Raw genomic sequence first — 19,269 nt, forward strand, 5'->3', positions numbered from 1 at the left:
TAGCATAGGATCAAATAAAGGATAAAAAATCAAAAACACTCACAATTAGGTAAATGCAAAGAATAATAGTGTGTGCGTGTTTCGATCAAAATTCATAATCATTAAAAACATCAATCAACAGTCCATAGGCTAAATTCTCGTAACTCTTCTCCACTAGTATATTGGGCAACTGAGACTCGGTCAATAGGACTTAATAAGCTTATAATGTCAGGCCTGGCTCATGGCTATAAATAAAGGATAAGAATTCAAATTAAGAAGTAATTTATATTCATGCTTAAACTCTAATTTCAACTCCTTTTCTTTCACAATTTCACACTTAATTCTTTTTTTCAATTCACTTCACTGATTCAACTTTTTCTCACAACTTCTTTCACAACTTTTTCAAATTTGTTTCTTTCTTTCTACTACCTCTTTTCATCTTTTCAATTCATCCACCACACCATTTCATTTTCACAAATATCAACTAGGAGCATAAAATAATTTAGCATTCAAATTACTCCCTTAAAGGTAGGAATTAGTGTATAAGCTATTCAGGTAGTCAATGTAGGACCTTGAAATAATGACGAATGGGGGTTTATTCACACGTTTACACGCATGCCATTCGATTTTCAATAAAGCTCAAACAAGGTACTAGGGATACATATAAAATAGTAAGTAGCTTGAAAGGCTCAAAAGAATTCAGAAAAATTGCCTAAATCATTCCTAATCACAGTTTTGCCCGTATTTCGCATCGAAGAGTGTTTGAACTAGTTCTAGACAAGTCTCAATCCACAATTAAATCATACAAATATCAATCAGTGCAGAAAAAAATAATCATCAGTAGTTAACGATGATTTTCAACAAATTTCAGATTATGTACCTCAATGTACTAATATACGTGTAGGCTCAAATAGGCAACTAAGGATAAATTTGTTCAATGAAAATTAGGCCCAAAATTTCAAACAATGCCTCAACCATCTCTATGTCTGTATGTTTCACAACTCAGATTCAAGTATTAATCACAGAGTATATAAGAGATTGTTCATCTAATTGGTTCCATTTTCTCAAAAATATTTGTCAGATAGGCAGACAGTCATGGATTTCAGTTATAGCACGAAACAAAAATTTTTCAGCCATGCATCCACATATTTCTCAACTTCTTTTAAATTCAACTCAATAAAACTCAACAAAAATTTAATCTATGAAGCACACAATAAAATTCAACTACTCAACCAACCAACTAAATCAAACATTGATTCACCCCCCCAAACTTAATGTAATCATTGTCCCTAATGATTAAAAACAATAAAAGAACAAGGGACACGTACCTTCCACACCGAGCATCAGTACCCGGTATTATCAAAATTTCCACTAAAATAACTCGCAACCGCAAGACCATTTGAGAGGTGATAATAAGCAACAACCACAACCATTTTAATCTGAAAAGAGAACATGCACACGGGTAAGGCACAAAATTAAAGCCCAAAGAAATCAAGAAAATATGCAACGCTTTTAATGTATAAAGAAAATAAGGAGTGCGCATAAGCGATGTGCAGAGAAGAGCTGGCAGGTGCATGGAATTGTTGCTGCATGAGATTGTTCGCGCATGGAGGGATAGCAGATCGATTGCTTGTAAGCTCAAGGTAAAGCTTAGGATTCAATCTCGATCGCATGAAGAACTGCTGAAAATGGTGCGCGATTACTGATGAAGGATAGAGATGCACGTTTGCTCAAGGAACTCGCGCAGTTAGTGATTGTTGCTGGCGCTTTGTTTTCTGCTCAGGTGGTGCGTGATAGCTCTTGTTTCTGCGCTGATGGAGATGGTTAGCGCTTGGTGATGGGCTTTCGTGCATGAATTAGGCGCTGTTAGAGATTGTTGGCGCATGAAGGGGCGCCCTTAAGCAGCGCGATTGCGGATGTTCTTGAGCCCTTCCGAAGCGCGATAGCGCATGTATTTGCGCTGTTAAGTAGAGCGATCGCGCAAGGGGATGCACTGCTGGGACGCGCGTTTGCATATTGTTTCTGCGCAGCTGAGTTGCGCGATAGCGCAAGGTGGGGCGCGGATGAGCGGCGCGATAGCGCTTGTTGTTACGCGCTTCGTAATTCAGTGAAGCATTGTGCATGCGCGGGCGCTCAAGAAGAAAGGCGCGGGCATGCCTCGTGTTCGCAATTTTTTCAGGGTATGGCGCGGGCGCTCAGATTAATGGGGCGGGCGCGCCTCTTGCTCGAATTTGAGTTTCTGAAGCCTGAAAAATTTTGAAAATTAAAAAAAATTAAGCTCAAAAATTGAAAACAAAATACTAAAAATAAATAAAAACAAAAATTAAATAAACTGAAAATAAAATAAAAGAAAATGCTTGGGTTGCCTCCCAAGTAGCGCTTGGTTTAAAGTCGTCAGCCTGACTTTCATCGGTGTTAGATCTTCCCTTTCTCTTTACGCGCCAAATAAATTTCACGAACCGCCTTTTAAATTTCGCTCTTTTTTTCGTGGACTTATTCTTTGGTAATTTTGGCGCTCTCTCCTTCAATGAATTAACGGCAAAATCAGCTCTTTGACAGCTCTCCAAATTCATAACCGGTTCAATTGAGCATAAGTCTTCGATGGGTGGATTAGATGTCTTCATGAATAAGTTGAAAATCAATCTCTCGCCTTCCACACCCATCGAAAACGCACCCTTCTTCACCTCTATCTTGGCATCAGCAGTGGCCAAGAAAGGTCTCCCCAATATCAGATGCATATTTGCATCCTCCTTCATATCTAACACAACAAAATCCGCAGGAAAAATAAATTTATCTACTTTTACCAGAACATCTTCAATGATTCCAAGCGGATATGTGATAGATCTATCAGCCAACTGCAACGCGATCACTGTGGGCTTCACCTCACCAAGTCCTAAACTCCTGAACACAGACAAAGGCATTAGATTAATGCTAGCTCCTAAATCGCAAAGTGCATTATTAAAATAAGAAGAACCAATAGTGCAAGGAATAGTAAAACTCCCTGGATCCTTAAGCTTCTGTGGCATCTTCTTTTGGAGCACCGCACTACACTCTTCAGTCAAATTCACCACCTCGTTCTCTAGCAGCCTTCTCTTCTTGGACATCACCTCCTTGATGAACTTCGCATAATTCGGCATTTGCTCCAAGGCATCAGCAAAGGGGATGTTGATGTGAATTTTCTTGAACATCTCCAAGAATTTGGAGAACTGCTCATCCAACGCCTTCTTCTTGAACCTTTGCGGGTATGGCAGTGGAGGCTTGTACATCGGTTTTGGGTCAAGTTCAGGCTCCTTCTCTTTCTCCTCGACTTCCTTTTCTTCAACAACAGCTTTTTCAGGCGTCTTGCTCTTAGGTTGGCACTCTTCTCTATCTACTTGCTTCTCACTTCTCAACGATATAGCATTGCATTGCTCCTTGGGATTCACCTCAGTATTGCTAGGGAACTGGCCGCGGTTGTTATACTTTAGTGCGTTTGCCAACTGCCCAATGCTAGTCTCCATGGATTGCAACACCGCGCCCATGTTGGCCATGTACGTCTCCAAACTGTCAAGGCGAGACTCAGTTCTCGTCATCCTCTTACCTGATTCCTGCACAAAAGTACTAACCACATCCTCCAAAGATGGCTTACCATCACCCTTATTAGTATTGTTAGCATATGAAAAATTTTCATTATTCCGCAAATTAGGGTGAAAAGTATTGGGAATAGGATTACCTCTGTAAGCTCCATAACCTCGGTAGCCATTAGGATGGATATAATTAACTTCCTCTGGGTTATGTGATCCTTCAACTCCAATGGAATCTGCAACGGTGATCTTATTCAAAGAAGCTACCTGTGTAGTCAGTGCAGATAATTGGGCCGTGATAGATATGAGAGGATCTACTGCATACACTCCAGCTAGCTTCTTGACTCCCACACGCTCAGATGGCCATTGAAAACTGTTTATCGTCATCTGTTCCAGCATATCATAGGCTTGAGCGGGGTCCTTTGCAAAAATAGTTCCTCCAGAAGGCAGAATCCACGTTCATCCTTGTAGGCGCATTCAGTCCGTTGTAAAACCACTCGATCTGTTCCTAATCTGCAAAATTGTGGTTAGGACAACGTCTAAGTAGTTCTTTGTACCTTTCCCATGCCTCGTAGAGCTGTTCAGAATCCATCTGCCTGAAAGTGCTGATCTCGATCTTCAACTGGGTGGACTTGGCAGGTGGAAAATATTTAGCAAGAAATTTTTCTGCCATCCCCTCCCAAGTAGTGATGCTTCCAAGCGGCAGTGATTGCAACCAACTTCTGGCTTGATCCCTGAGAGAAAACGGAAACAAGCGTACGAATAATATCCTCAGGAACACCGTTAAATTTTACCGTATCAGTAATTTCTAAAAAGGTCCTGAGATGCAAGTGAGGATCAGCTGTGGCACTCCCATTAAATTGGTTCGATTGAACCATGTTGATCAAGGTCGGCTTTAGCTCAAAATTGTTGGCATTGATTGTTCCTCGAGCTATTCCAGAGTAGTGAGCCTGGATCGTCGGCCTGAAGTGATCTCTGATAGGCACCAGGGGAGCTTGATTCACATTCTCTTCAGCCATGTTATTAATTTCTTCTCTTCTCACTCTTCTCAAAGCACGTACAGTTCGTTCGATCTCCGGATCAAAAAGTAAAGAATTCGCACTTTGAGATCGTCGCATAAACTGCAATTAAAATTAAGAAGAATTTAATTAGTAACTTCAAAATAAAATAAAATAAAAAATCTAAATTAAAATCTAGACTAATTGGTAACAAGACTAAAAAATAATCAAAATTTACTCCCCGGCAACGGCGCCAAAAACTTGTTGTGAAAATTGCTCGCAAGCGTACAAGTGTCAAGTTTTAATATAGTGATTAAATCAGATATCGATCCCACAGGGAGTAAAATGAAAATATTTAGTGCTTGTAATTAAAATAGTCCAAACTTTATCTAAAAAATCAATAACTCAGAATTTTTTGCATAAAAATTAGGGAAAATAAGTTTTTTGGTCCATTAACTTGTCCATGTTTTGGTTTTGGTCCATTAACTTTTTCGATGTGGGTTTTAGTACACTAACTTTGCATTTTCAGTGTTTTTTGGTCCAACTGCATACGTGTCAATTTTTTATTGGTCCAAAATGATTACGTGGACCAATCAGAAGCTGACACGTTGTAGTTGGACCAAAAAACACTGAAAATGCAAAGTTAGTGTACCAAAACCCACATAAAAAAAGATAATGGACCAAAACTCAAAGGGGGTAAAGTTACTGGACTAAAAAACTTATTTTTCCTAAAAATAAATAATCAAGATGATTTTATAGCACGCACACAACTTTCAGATAAATAATCAATCAGAAAAAAATGGTCTAGAGGTATAGATTTCACCTGATTTCAACAACAGTCAATCCTAATTAATTAATCTTCATGAATTTCAATCAATTAATAGCCAAGAACACTTAAGTGTATTATTACCTCTCCCGAGTGCCGAATAAAATATATCAACTACAATTCAATTCCAATATCCCTATTAAGAATCTACTTGCAGTGATCAATTCAAAACTATGTTCTCTTTAAAAGCTCTGTTAAAGTTATACACTCTCCCGAGCGATATAAATAATTAACAGTGTATTTTCTATTGGTCCTATTCAAAATCTCCTCTTTCGAGTGCCTGATTTCAAATAAATATTACAAATCAATTATTGATCAGATAATTGAAAAGACAATCAATTCTAGAAAAAAACAATTAATCTAGAAGAAACTCAATCTAATAAAATCAAGAATTCATGAAAGTGTCTACACCAGGTTCCATCCGACCTCTAGACTCTAAAAATTTAGTTCATAATAAAATTTTGAATAAAATAATAATTCATAAATCTAAACATATTCATAATTAAATAAAAGATAGAAAACAAATCTGTCGTCGACGCCGTGTCCGGACTATCAAACTCCGTCTTTGTTCTTCAGATTAAGCTCCAGAAATTCTTCTTCAAATCACGATCAAATCTCTGATGTAATTGTGTGTTGTGACGGCTCTCTCTTCTATCTGACAAAAATCCTTTTTATATGGTGCACAAAAGCACACTCAAAAGCCCATAAAAATGATTTCCCGATATAATAAAATTTCCAAATCACAGCGACGGGGCGGGCGCTCTAGTGAAGGCGCGGGTGCCCCTTTGTCTCGAAATCTCAATTCTCAAGTCTTCAGAAACTTAGCGCGATTGCTCTTGAAATCCCTCTTTAGCGCTATCTTTTAAAGCCCATTAAGAAATCCCATTTTCTTCCTTCTCTTGATCTGATCGTTCCTTTCTTCTCTTCAATTTTATCTTCTTTTCTTTTTCCTTTCTTTTATTCTTCTTTTCTCCTTTTTCCTCTCATTTCCACATAAATTCAATAAATCACTGTAAACACAAAAACAACAAAATACCCACATAAATCTGCTCGAAACAAATATTTAACAATTAAAATCATATATAAATTAAGTGTATAAAATACACTTATCATATATATATATAATCGGGTAACGGGTCGGGTATGGGTAGGATATTACTACATCCTCCTCCATACCCATATACGAGATCCCCATACCCATTTACCCATTTATTTAATCGGGTCCAAAACACGTCTCCATACCCTCCTCCATTCGGGTCGGATATCGGATTCCCCATCGGGTTCGGAGGAAATTGCCATCCCTAGCCTCACGCCTTTGTTGGTAAGAGAACATACGTAAAGACATGAATAGCCTAGCCGAAGTTTTAAATCGATCAAATTATGATAGATCCAGATTAATATTTGACCGGATATATTTTTTAATTGAATTGACCCGTAAAATGATCTCACACAAATTTTAGCATCAGTAGACACGGTTTTTGCCTAAAACTCTATCATTCAAAACGTGACATACACAACATGAAAATATTTAAGGTTTGGCCTCTTTCCCATGAGGATTTCATAGGATGTCATAGTAGTACTATTCCTCAAATAAACTCTATTTGAAATATGACATGCAGTATTCAAGGCTTCAGCCCAAAAACGTTTTGAAATATTTTTCGAACTCAACATTACTCTTGCCATTTCTTGTAAAGTCCTATTTTTTATTTCAGCAATTCCATTTTGTTGTGGAGTTTTAGGAGCAGAAAATTCATGAGAAATACCTTTATTATCACACAAACTAGCAAAAGAGAATTTTTGAACTCCTTACCATGGTCAGTACGAATTCTGATTACCTTCAGATTGTATAGGTTCGAAATCTTAATGAGCAGTTTCTTGAATGCATCAAATGTGTCTGATTTTTCTCTCAAAAAATTTACCCAAGTATATCGTGAGAAATCATCCACACAAACAAAAGAATATTTCTTACCACCAAAGCTTTCAACATCCATTGGACCCATAAAATCCATATGTATAAGCTCAAGGCAGCGTGTTGTCACAGATGTTGGCAACACCTCGTGTGACACCCTAGTCTGCTTCCCTTTCTGACATGCTTCACACACAAATGGAATACCAGATTTTAAGTTAGGCATACCTCTGACAGCATCTAACTTACTCAAGTTCTTTAATGTCTTGAAATTTGCATGGCCCAATTTTTGATGTCATAAATCAAACTCATTCACTTTTGTACGTCTATAAGCCATCTCTTCTCCAAGTTGATAGCAATTATCCGATGACCTTGTACCTGTCATGACACACAAATTTGAATCATCAAAAACTTTGCATAATTTTTTTATCAAATTGAACATGCAAATTATCATCACAGAGTTGTCTTATGCTTATTAGATTTGCGGTTAATCCTTCAACATGAAGCACATTGCGAAGCTTAGGCAAACCAGCAACATTCAGAGTTCCCTTTCCAACAATGTTTCCCTTTGAACCTCCACCATAGGTTACTTTTCCACTTTTATGTTCAACATAGTCAGTGAGAAACTTCTTGGAACCGGTCATGTGACGTGAGCTCCCGCTATCAAAGTACCAAGAACCTGAAACATTAGTCCTCAAAGAAGTATAAATCATATGACATTGAATATCAGCTTTTGGTACCCAAACCTTCCTTACATGAGATGTGTTTCTGGAGATGTTGTGGGGAGGTGTTGGCAACACCTTCGATGCAGATCTACACCTGTAGTCTTCTTGCAGCTTAAAATAGTACGGTTTGATGTGACCAGGTCTATGACAGTAGTGACAAATGTACTTACGTTTCCTTCTAGACATTGAAGGAGCAGCAGGCTGTGGCTTTGGTTTTGGAGGGACAATTGGTGAGGCCTTTTTATATGAGCTTTCAGTACTGCAAATTTCCTTGACAAACACAGGGCCTTTCGAACTTTCACCAACCTCAAATATGATGTTTTCAAAACCTAAACCAGCCGTACCATCTCTTCCCATCATAAGTAGAGAATCAAGTTTGGAAGTACTTGAATTAAACTTGGCCAAAGTAGCATTTGCTTTTCCGAGTTCTTCCTTCACTTGACTTAATTCCATGTCTTTCTTACTCAGCATGATTTCCAGTCTTGACACATCAGCCTTTAGATCAGAATTTTCCTTTGAAAGAATAGTATTCATCTTATTCCTTTCAACCCAATCAGTATGTAACTCTTCAAACATCATCCAAGCTTCTTCCATGGACATTGTCTCATCACCTGAATCATTATCACACATATTATCAGTAATTGAAGAATTAAAACAAACTGACCTCTGAGAGATGTTGCGGCCAGGTGTGGCAACACCTGCGGCAACACCTAAAGGATTGACTTGAAACTTTTTCTTGCTCTTTAGTAGGGCAGATAAGGCAGTATGGATTTCTTCATCCTCTTGTTCTTCTTCTTCAGACTCTTCATCACTCAAAGACGTGTTCATCCCTTTCCTAAGCGTGTTAGCACACTCATTTTCATAGTGTCCAAAGCCTTGACAAGCATGACATTGAACAGTGTCTAACTTCTTTGAGACAAACTTCTTCTTCCCTTCCAACATCAGTCGAGGCTTAGGAGTATCAACAGGTTTCCTTGGTGATTGTTCTGATCCAGTAATTCTCAAAGGCTTGTTAGAGAACATTGGAGCCTTGAGTTTTTGATCTGTTTTCCTTGACTCTTTCATCTTCTTCAGATAATTATTGAATTTCTTAGTCATGAGAGAGATTGAATCATTCTCTAAATCTGACTGATGAACTTCTTGATGAAATTGAACATATTCTTCGTATGAGGGATTTGAAGCTTGAAGTGCTATTGATTTCCCTTTATCATTCTCTTGTGCTGTAGAGTTCATCTCAAATACTTGAAAGATACTTATCAATTCAGTCATCTTCATCTTTGAGGTGTCCTTAATCTCCTCAAGTGCCCAAATCTTCCCATTGAATCTCTTTGGCAGAGACCGGAGAACTTTGTTCATCATAATTTCACTAGCAATCGGTCCTCCGAGAGCATGTGCCTTTGTAGCTATCTTCCTAAGTTTCTTGTCATAATCAGCAATAGTCTCATTCTCATCCATCCTGATATTCTTGAATTTTGCGTTTAACAATTTCAATCTTGTTCTTCTCACGCTATCAGTTCCTTCACAGTGTTCTTGAAGAGCATCTCATGCATCCTTAGCAACAGTGCAGTCAGATATGATTCCAAACATCCTCATATCCACAGTTGCAAAAATTGCATTGTGTGCTTTAGCATTGTGGCTTGAACTTTGTGTTTCCTCGGCAGTCCAAGTTTCTTATGGCTTGAAAATGTATTCACCATCTTCATCTAGCGTCTTTGGAGGAGTCCAACCTGTCAGAATACTTTTTCAAGCACGAACATCCATAGTTTTTATAGTATATCGCATCCTAGTCTTCCCATAGTGCATAATTCGTGCCATCAAGGACCGGAGGTTTCAAAAACGAGTTCGCAACAGACGATGAGTCCATCTTATTCCCTGTAGTAAAATAAACAAACCAAGATCAGTTCTTACTGTATCAAGAATATGGCTCTGATGCCACTTGTAAGGGAAAAAGGGTTGCACATAAATAGTTTGAGGTGTTATCACAAGGTATTGCCAACACCTACAATAACAGCTTCAGTAATTTGCAGCGGAATAAAACTTAAGCGTGAATAAAATAACTAAGCAACCAAATAAATAGGCTCAAATAAATTAAGCAAGAGTATAAAATACTCTTGCAGCGCCTCAGGGCAAAACTTCACTAGAAAATCATTCAAAGAGTTTTACAAACTCTAAAACTAGTGATTATTGTAAAATTCAATTTCTCAAAACAAGTGAGAAAATAAAAAGTAAAAGTTCTCCTAAAAATTCTATGAAAGATAGAATAGTAAAAATGAGATAAGGAGAAAAATGTTAAAGCCAAAATCATACGAGCAGCACACTTCTTGATCACCGATCTTCGAGTGTTCTTCAAGGCTTCAAGTAACAAAGACCAATGCAAGCTTCAGTAGTTCTACAGCTCTTTCTCAACGTATATGAAGTTTTTTTTAATAAACTCACACGGTCTCTCTATTTTTCTATCTTCTTATGTATCGGTCGATCTCTCCAATATATAGCCTAGAATCCTTCCTAGTAGTTATTTTCTTGTAGACATAGGACTCTAGATCTTGTTTCTTTTTGATCAAGTCAAATCTACATAATAAAAGAATTAAATCATTAGAGATAAGATAATAAATATTATAATAAACTTAATCATATCTCAAATCAAGTTAATCAAAAAAATAAATAACTTATTTAAAAGATACTTCATGTTCAAGAAATGCAAAAAATATTAAATAAAATCTTTTAAGGAATAAAATATTCCTTTCAAAAGGTTAATGTTTGATAAATATTTTATAATTGGATATATCTTATGGATTGAAAAAATTTAAAAGGAATCAAAATGTTTGTCCAGTCGCATGAGGGCGCCGTGACAATTGCTCATATAATGGGATACATGTGCTAATTTTATAAAAGATCAGGGTTAAAGATGCATATTTAAATTTCATAGGATAAAAGCATGTATTTTCAATATTTTATAGGGATATTTGATGCAAATAACTCATTTATATATATAAAAAAACATTTGTAATTATTTTTATTTTTCTAAATAATAAAAATTTCAACTTAAATAAATATGTGTTGGTTTAGTTTTCCAAAAATAAAGGAAGATATATGACGATCCAAACCATATACAAATTTTTTCTTTAGAAAAAAAAAAAGATTACAAAAAAAAGTTGTTCAGTTCACCGCCATTTTCAAAATAAAAAAAAAATTTCAATGAAACGATTTCACCGAATAATTTTGTGAGACAGTTATTTGACCTTCAACTTATGAAAAAATATTATTTTTATGTTAAAAATATTAATTTTTATTGTAGCTCATAAACGTGAATGAGATCTTATCACAAGATATCTATTATTTGAAAATTAATAAGTTTCTTTATAGGATTGAAATTGCTTCGACTCGATCGAGATTCTACAGGAGGGGGCTTTAATCTAATCTGGTATGAGATATTTGTTCAAAGTTTTTACGACTGAAAAAAATCCCATCTTTCTGTGAGAAGAGGCAATTCGTGATGCGTTGTTTTTGTTTGCTTTATTTTGAAAAAAAAAACAGATTGATTGAATCTGAGTGAATCAATAAAATGGCTGTGGACAAGCTATTCCTTGGATCACATCTTCAGATACTGTTTCAGAAATTGAGCGATGGTGCTGCCATGGACTTAGCCCGCCGCCTGAGAGTCGATTGCGATTTCAAGGAGATGCGGAAGTCCCTTTTGCTTGTCATTCCCGTGCTTGAGGATGCTAAACCCGTAAAAGTATGGTTAGAGGAGCTAAGAGATTTGGCTTATGACTTGGAGGATGTAGTGGATGAAATCACCACCCTAGCTTTTATTCAAGATGCGAAGAAGGGGATCCAGCATACTAAGAATACTATGTTGCGGAAACTGATTCCTACTTGCAGCAATTTCACGCCCAGGGCACTTGTTTCGAATTGTAGGTTGGTGTCCGCCATAAAAGACATCAGAAAAAAACTGAATAACATCTCTAAACAATGGAGTGATCGAAACTTGGGTGGGTTGTCCAGTCTATCAGGAGTAATGAGGTCAAAAAGCACTTATCCATTTTTGGAATCTGATATTGTTTATGGGAGAGATGAAGATAAGAAAGCCATAAAAGAAATGTTACTCAGGGTTGAGTCGAGTACTAAGAATTTCACTGTCATTCCAATTGTTGGAATGGGCGGTATTGGGAAAACCACTCTTGCCCAGCTGCTTTATAATGATGAAGACGTGAAGGGAAACTTTGGTGTGAGGGTTTGGGTTCATGTCTCCCAGGAGTTTGATGTGTTGACCATCACCAAAAAGATTCACCAGTCCGTGACTAAAATGAGTGGTACTGGGGACATGGATCTAGCCATGCTTCATGAAGATCTGGAGGATAAGTTTGTGAATATTAAGTTTTTTATTGTTTTAGATGATGTTTGGAACGAGAACTATGAGGAGTGGCATACTCTATGCAGCCCTTTGAAGTTTGGGCTGCCCGGAAGCAAAATCATTGTTACAGCTCGCAATCATGTTGTCGCATCAGTGGTAGACTCTGCTCAATCTGCCTACCACATGAAGTTGATAACCGATGAAGATTGCCAATGCCTACTGGCTCGACGTGCTCAGATATCATTCCATGAAAATTCCCATTTACAAGAAGTTGGTCAAGGATTAGCGAAGATGTGTAAAGGCTTACCTTTGGCCGCTAAGGTACTGTAGAATGAATTCCATCAAATCAGCTGTCGATAATCTTCAAATTATTGATTGGTAGTCAATCAATCCGTCTTGTATCTATCTATTTTAAATTCTTAGCACTATCTTAGGCAGTACTTTCAATCCTTTGTTATATCACATGCATAGTCAATCATAGAAGATAATGATTAGGAGTTTTTTTTTTTTTTTATATGATTCTTTGTATTTTTTTTGTGATCAATCATCTCTTGTATAGTTATATTACTACCCAAAATGCAATCAATGTGACTTAAGGCATTACATTCTTACAGGTACTTGGCGGAGTTTTACGCTCTAAGAATAGTGAAAGCGAATGGAGAGATGTTCTAAGCAGCAAGATATGGAGTTTATCGAAAGAAAATAACATCCTTCCCGTTTTAAGATTGAGTTATCACCATCTTCCTTCACATTTGAGGCATCCATTTGCATATTGCTCGGTTTTTCCAAAGGATTATGAATTTGATCAAAATGAGCTTGTAGATTTATGGATGGGAGAAGGTTTTCTTGATGTTCCAAATGAACTAAAAAGCAAGAAAGACTTGGGTCATGAGTACTTCAACGAGCTCCTATCAAGATCCTTTTTCCAAAGAAAAAGTGGCAGAGATTCAAAATTTGTAATGCATGATCTTATAAGTGAATTAGCTCATTTTGTTTCGGGAGGAGTGTGCTACTGTTCGGATGAGAAATTGGACACTGATCAGGATTACCAATTACCCAAGAAGATTCGTCATGCTTCTTTCCTTAGTCATGAATGTGAACTTTTCCTTAAATTGGAGGGCTTCGGACAAATTAAAGGTTTGAGAACGTTCTTGCCAATGCCAGTACAAAATTCACTCTCTTCACCTCCCTTCCACTTATCTGACAGGATTTTGGTCGAACTGATACCAAGATTGCACAGCTTGAGAACTTTATCTTTAAGCGGCTATTCCATCACCGAGCTGCCGAGTTCCGTTTGCGACTTGATACTTTTAAGGTACCTTAACCTATCCGGGACACTAATTAGTACGTTGCCACCTTCTGTAAGTCGTCTCTTGTCTTTGGAATTTTTGTCTCTAAGTGATTGTCGTTTCATCCACAAGCTGCCATCGACCTTAGGGGATCTATCTAACTTATGCCATCTTGATATCTCTAATACTGATCAACTGAAAGATTTGCCTGTCGAAATAAGTAGACTGATACGCCTCCAGATATTGCCTAAAATCGTTTTGGGTGGAGTTGGTAACTTGGGACTCAAGGAATTGAGGTGGCTGAAGCATTTAAGAGGTACTTTTGCCATTTTTGAGTTGCAAAACATTGCAAATCTTGAGGATGCAGGGGAGGCTAGTCTTTGGCGCAAGAGCGAAATTGAAGATTTGCAATAGTCATGGGGAAGTAGTGAAGCTGTTAATTCCCAAGGTATAAGCCACGAAGATGTCATAGACCGGCTACAGCCTCATCATAATTTAAGAAAACTCAAGATTGAGTCGTACAAAGGTGTTAACTTCCCGGATTGGATTGGGGATCCATTGTATGAAAAATTGTCGAGTTTGTCTCTTAGCAACTGTACTGAGTGCACATCTTTACCACCTTTAGGATTGCTGCCAGAGCTCAAACACCTGCATATTGGAGGCATGCCAAGAATCAAATGCATTGGAATCGAGTTTTATGGGAGGGGAACCCATGTACCATTTCAAAGGCTCGAAACTCTGAGATTTGAGCATATGTCAGAATTGGAGAAATGGTCTGGTAGATCTGAGGAGAGGCTGATACACTTGCCACTTCTTCATCGGCTTACAATGTTCAAATGCGACAAGTTAAATGATGTTGCTCCGATGAGCTTACCTTTTCTATCAGAGTTAGATACTGAGGGATGCAAAATTGTTTTGTTAAAAGACCAAGGGAAAATATTGGCCCAAGATTGCTGGAAATAACGAAAAATTAAGTTTCGACCGCTCAGGATACCAAGTCAGGTATTATCCGCATTTGCAACCAATTTCATAAACTTTAGCACCAAGAAATTACCAAACTCTAATCCTCCAATTAGTATTTTTATTTTTATACGTGCAGTTATAGATCATGGTCACATAATGCTTCGAAGGAAGAGCAGAAGTCTATGTTTTCTTTTTAATTATTGCAAACATAACATTTTGGATATGTTAGTTTACATCGTATTTCTGGATTGTTGTTTGTGTTTATTCAGATCTTTTTAAGCAATATAATAATATGCAAGTAATGGTATCCCAATATTTTTTTTTTTTTTTATCTTTTTTCGTTTTGCTTAAGCGTAGAAATCTCCTTCCGACTTTAGTTTTTCATCTTATAAATATAAATAATACTTTTCTATTCTAGAACTCATTTTTCATTATTATTATATTAAATTTTTTAAATTCACATATTCAATCGCTACGCCTAATATATACAATATTATGTTCACCTTATAAAATATTTATGTTAGGTCTTGAGTCCACATTGTAATCATCATCTTTCGTGAAATAGTCTTACGCATCTTTATTCGTATCTTTATTCGTAATACATGTCAATCATATCCATATTTGTTATAAAAATAATATTTTTAGTATAAAAATAAATAAATTTTATGCAAGGATTGGATCAGATACCAGTATCACAAAATTGAATTGTGAAACAATCTCACACGAGTTTTATGTATATATTTATTAGAAAGAGAGCATTATTTACATTTTCTTAAGATCGAAATGTGTCTGTAGAGTGGGTGAATACACACTTTAAAATATTTTCAAAATTTGTCTTACAATTAAGCTGAATTACCAACTTGATTATCAATATTTTACTTAACAAAATTTACTTGAGGAAACTGATCTCGTCAAACAAAAAATTTCTCATTTACTAAACTGAACTAGATTGCTTAGACAGACTAAAAGTAAATGAAGCAGAATAAAAGTAAAGAGTACAAGAGATTTTTTTTATGTAAGTTTGAAACTAAAACTTCTACGTCTCTTCTTCTTTTATTTCCATAAGGATTTTCATTAGAAGAATTTGATTTATACAACGTCTTGCACAAACTTAATCCAATCAACCCTTGAAAAGAACTACTATAATACTTTCTCAAACAAAACCACTTTCTGATAGTGTTACAATGTAAATTTTTATGACTTAAAACAGATAAACTTCGATGCATGAACATATGTCACATAAACTTACTATTCTAACAAGAGATTCCTTATCATTTTAGTATTTGCTTAAGTTTGATTAGACATAGATCAAATGAGTTCTTGGTTTTGTTTAACATATCAACTTGATCTGTTTGATCTGGTTGAGGAATATACGGAACTTATGATTTGTCTTTATCAGTTTCTTCTTTTTAGTGATATCAAAACCAAGTAAATATATAAGTGAATACGCATTCATTTGGAAAAAAAAAATTGTTATAGATAATCTGATCTGCTCAATATAGACAAATAAGAAAGAAAATTGTTCTGATCAACTTTAACTCCTATATGAATGATAAGATGTATTGCTTAGTCCTCTGCCACTTTTGTGCTGGCTACCCAAATGTCCTTTTCACTTCTTCCTTGTCTGGTTGATCTTCTTGGAGTTGAGGAAGTCCTTCTGGTCGAAGTAGACAGTCCATGATTTTTGTAAATTGTGTGCCAAAGGTGGACTGCATAGACTAAAATTAATTGGTGATTTCACTTGTACCTAGGGATGGCAACGGGGCGGGTCTGGGGCTGGTTTGGCTAAACCCGGGACCCGCCCCACCTCCTTTTGGACCGCCCCGATTGCCCCGCGAACCCGGCGGATCCGTTTCGGGTTAGATCCGTTGGACCCGCCATAAATTAAATAATTTTAAATTTATTAAAATAAAAAAATAAAAAGTTTAAAAATTAACAAATATCATTAAATTTAATTTCAAATATATATTTATAATATTTAAGACAAAAACGAAATTATTCTCACAAGTTTAAATTTATTAACTTGTAATTAATTAATATTTATTAGCTAAAAAACATTATAATGATTTATTTTTATACTAAACATATCATAATAAAATAAATTCATTTCAATCCAATAATATTACACATTTAAATTATGGATAAAATATTAATTATTTAGTATAATAATATAATTATATATTATTAATATTACATATATATATATATATTATATTTATATATATACATGAATATTTTAAATTTATATATATATAATACTTTGGCGGGGCGGGTCCGGGGCCGGTTTGGCCAAACCCGAGACCCGCCCCGGACCTTCTTGTGGACCCGCCCCGTCGGAGCGGGTTTAGACCCGCCCCATTGCCATCCCTACTTATACCCTGTCTATCCTGTATAGCGATCTAACCCGGATCCATACTAATCAGAGATTAAAGCTAAATTAGGCATGCAATAAACACTAATCACTCATTTTAAGTGCGATCGATAGTTCCAAACTAGAGATCGCAATCTCCGATCGTTGTCTTTATATAGGGGATCGAGGGCTTCATTTTCTTCACCCATTCCTACAGGGCTTCCAGGCGTAGTATTCAAGGGCCAGGTGGACGGTGGTGATGAAGCACTACCGAGATCGTAGCGGAGTTGTGCCTAGGGGTGAGCAAAAGTTCGGTTAAATCGAATTAACTGACCGAACTGAGTCAATTCGAAAATTCTGTTCGGTTATTTCATAAATTTGGTTTTAATTATAAAAAAAATCGGTCATTTAGATTATTTCGGTTTTGGTTTGCAAAATTTTAATATTGTTTAACTGAATTAACCGATATTTATATAATAATATTATTTTTATATATTTTAATATTTTTAATAAATGATTTAAAATTCTAAGTGAAATCTTTACAAAATTGATCGAATTTCATTGGATTTGAGCTTATAAAAACAATAAAAAAAATTAAAATAATAAATATATATACTTTACTCATAAATATTTAAAATCGTAAATGAAATTCCAAGTAGCTCTCTCAACAAATAATTGAAATTACAAAACATTTTCATTCCAAATGAACAAAAGACATGTTCTAGCATAGTGGTCCGAAATCTCCAAAAGTTGTCCCCACATCATCAAGGTTTCCAAGCATCCTATAGAAAATACATTCGATTTACGACAATTAATTATTAATCCACGTAATAAAAGTATCCATGTAATCTAAATATATACAAGACAAACCTGCAGGAACAGTTATATGCAATCCATGTTCCTTAATGATCAGTTTGTGAGTATAATATCAATGAATTTATCCATGTAGACTTACAATAACATTTTTAACTTATAGTGTGCATTAGAGAGCTGGCTGATTGAGTTGGATATAATACTTGAAATGACCAAGGCGTGGGAGTAGGAGACATTTCTTGAGTTCCAATCTGATTGACATGAAATAAAATGTTGCTTTTTTCTCCAATCGAAGGTTGAACTCTTGCAAGTTGGGAGTTTTTTACCACACGTCATACTTTTCACCCTCCTTTCTACAAATATAAAAGCCTATTTTTTCAAACAACATGAAGGTTAAAGTGTTATCTTTAAAAATAATTTGAAATCAAATAATCCACAACATAATAAAATATGAAATTGAGATAAAGTGTTACATTTTCTTTACTTCCCCCTTGAATCCCAATGACTTGTCATTGAAGAGTTTTTAACTCTCTTTAATTTAACAAAAGAAGGATCACGCACAACTATTCGATCCATGTCATGACCATCTTCAGCAACAACAACCTTGTCATTTAAGTCCAAATTCTCAAGCATTTCATTTACCTCTGTAGAAAGTCCTTGAAGACTTCTTCTTTTCAATTTTTTCACATCACCATCAACCACACTTTTGGTTACAAGATCGTAACAAAGCCTCATCATTTGATTCTTATACACAACATCAGGATCTTGCTTGTATTCCACATCAAATTTTTCACTATACTGTATCCTATTTCTTATCACGTTTTTCCATTACATTATTATGTATTTTTCTGGTATCTTATGCACATTCATAAATTTTAAAACAAAAAGTATGTGCCTACAAAAGACTCACTCCATTACAAAATAATGACAAATGCATTCAATCTCATTATTTTCCACATCAAACTTAACATTTCGAATTCATTTTGATTTCCCAAGAGATATTAAATCAAACTTCAACGGATTGCCAGATAATGAAGGCAAAGAATCAAACTCAATGTTCAAGGAATTCATCAACTCCTTTTCAAATATTTTGTAAATTTCAAGTGTGTGAACAAATGCAGCGTGTTGCAAAAATGGCTGATTTTTCACTACAATCGAAGGCATTTTATGTCGGCATCTATAGTCTTCTTCATTTTCATTCGTCCACCACCGTTTCTGAATTGTTTCAAACTTTTTCACAAACTCAAATAATGTAAAAATTTTCTTTCCTCCATCTTTCAAAACAAAATTCGTAGACTCACTTCTAGAAGTAGCTTTAATTTGTGCATTCCCTTGAGCAATGAATGGTCTTGAAGACCAAACTCATTAATCATTTTTGCCCACACTATATTAAATTCTTCTTCAGAATCACAAAATTGCATAGATTTTGTAAACATGCCTTTAAAAGCAAGATTGACATTCAGACTACCTAAATATGATGGAGCATTTTTTGAAATGTTTCAT

At 35.8% G+C, this 19,269-nt stretch overlaps 1 protein-coding gene across 1 annotated transcript; it reads left to right on the forward strand.

Moving 5' to 3' along the window:
- The first annotated feature begins 11,426 nt into the window (after positions 1 to 11,426).
- On the forward strand, positions 11,427 to 14,896 carry LOC140890806 (putative disease resistance protein At3g14460). Its single transcript, XM_073298888.1, has 2 exons — positions 11,427 to 12,672; positions 12,966 to 14,896. Exons 1-2 carry the CDS (start codon positions 11,560 to 11,562, stop codon positions 14,052 to 14,054), a joined length of 2,202 nt encoding a protein of 733 aa, XP_073154989.1. The 5' UTR covers positions 11,427 to 11,559; the 3' UTR covers positions 14,055 to 14,896.
- Positions 14,897 to 19,269: the final 4,373 nt, after the last annotated feature.

Source organism: Henckelia pumila, chromosome 3 (genome assembly GCF_033568475.1).
Source record: "Henckelia pumila isolate YLH828 chromosome 3, ASM3356847v2, whole genome shotgun sequence".
Classification (NCBI taxonomy): domain Eukaryota; kingdom Viridiplantae; phylum Streptophyta; class Magnoliopsida; order Lamiales; family Gesneriaceae; genus Henckelia; species Henckelia pumila.

What these genes read in the sequence shown, in the direction of transcription:
- LOC140890806 (XM_073298888.1), top strand. Translation starts at nt 11,560, where the DNA reads ATGGCTGTGGACAAGCTATTCCTTGGATCACATCTTCAGATACTGTTT. An exon ending in GCTTACCTTTGGCCGCTAAG is followed by an intron (nt 12,673 to 12,965) that starts GTACTGTAGAAT and finishes ACATTCTTACAG; the next exon opens with GTACTTGGCGGAGTTTTACG.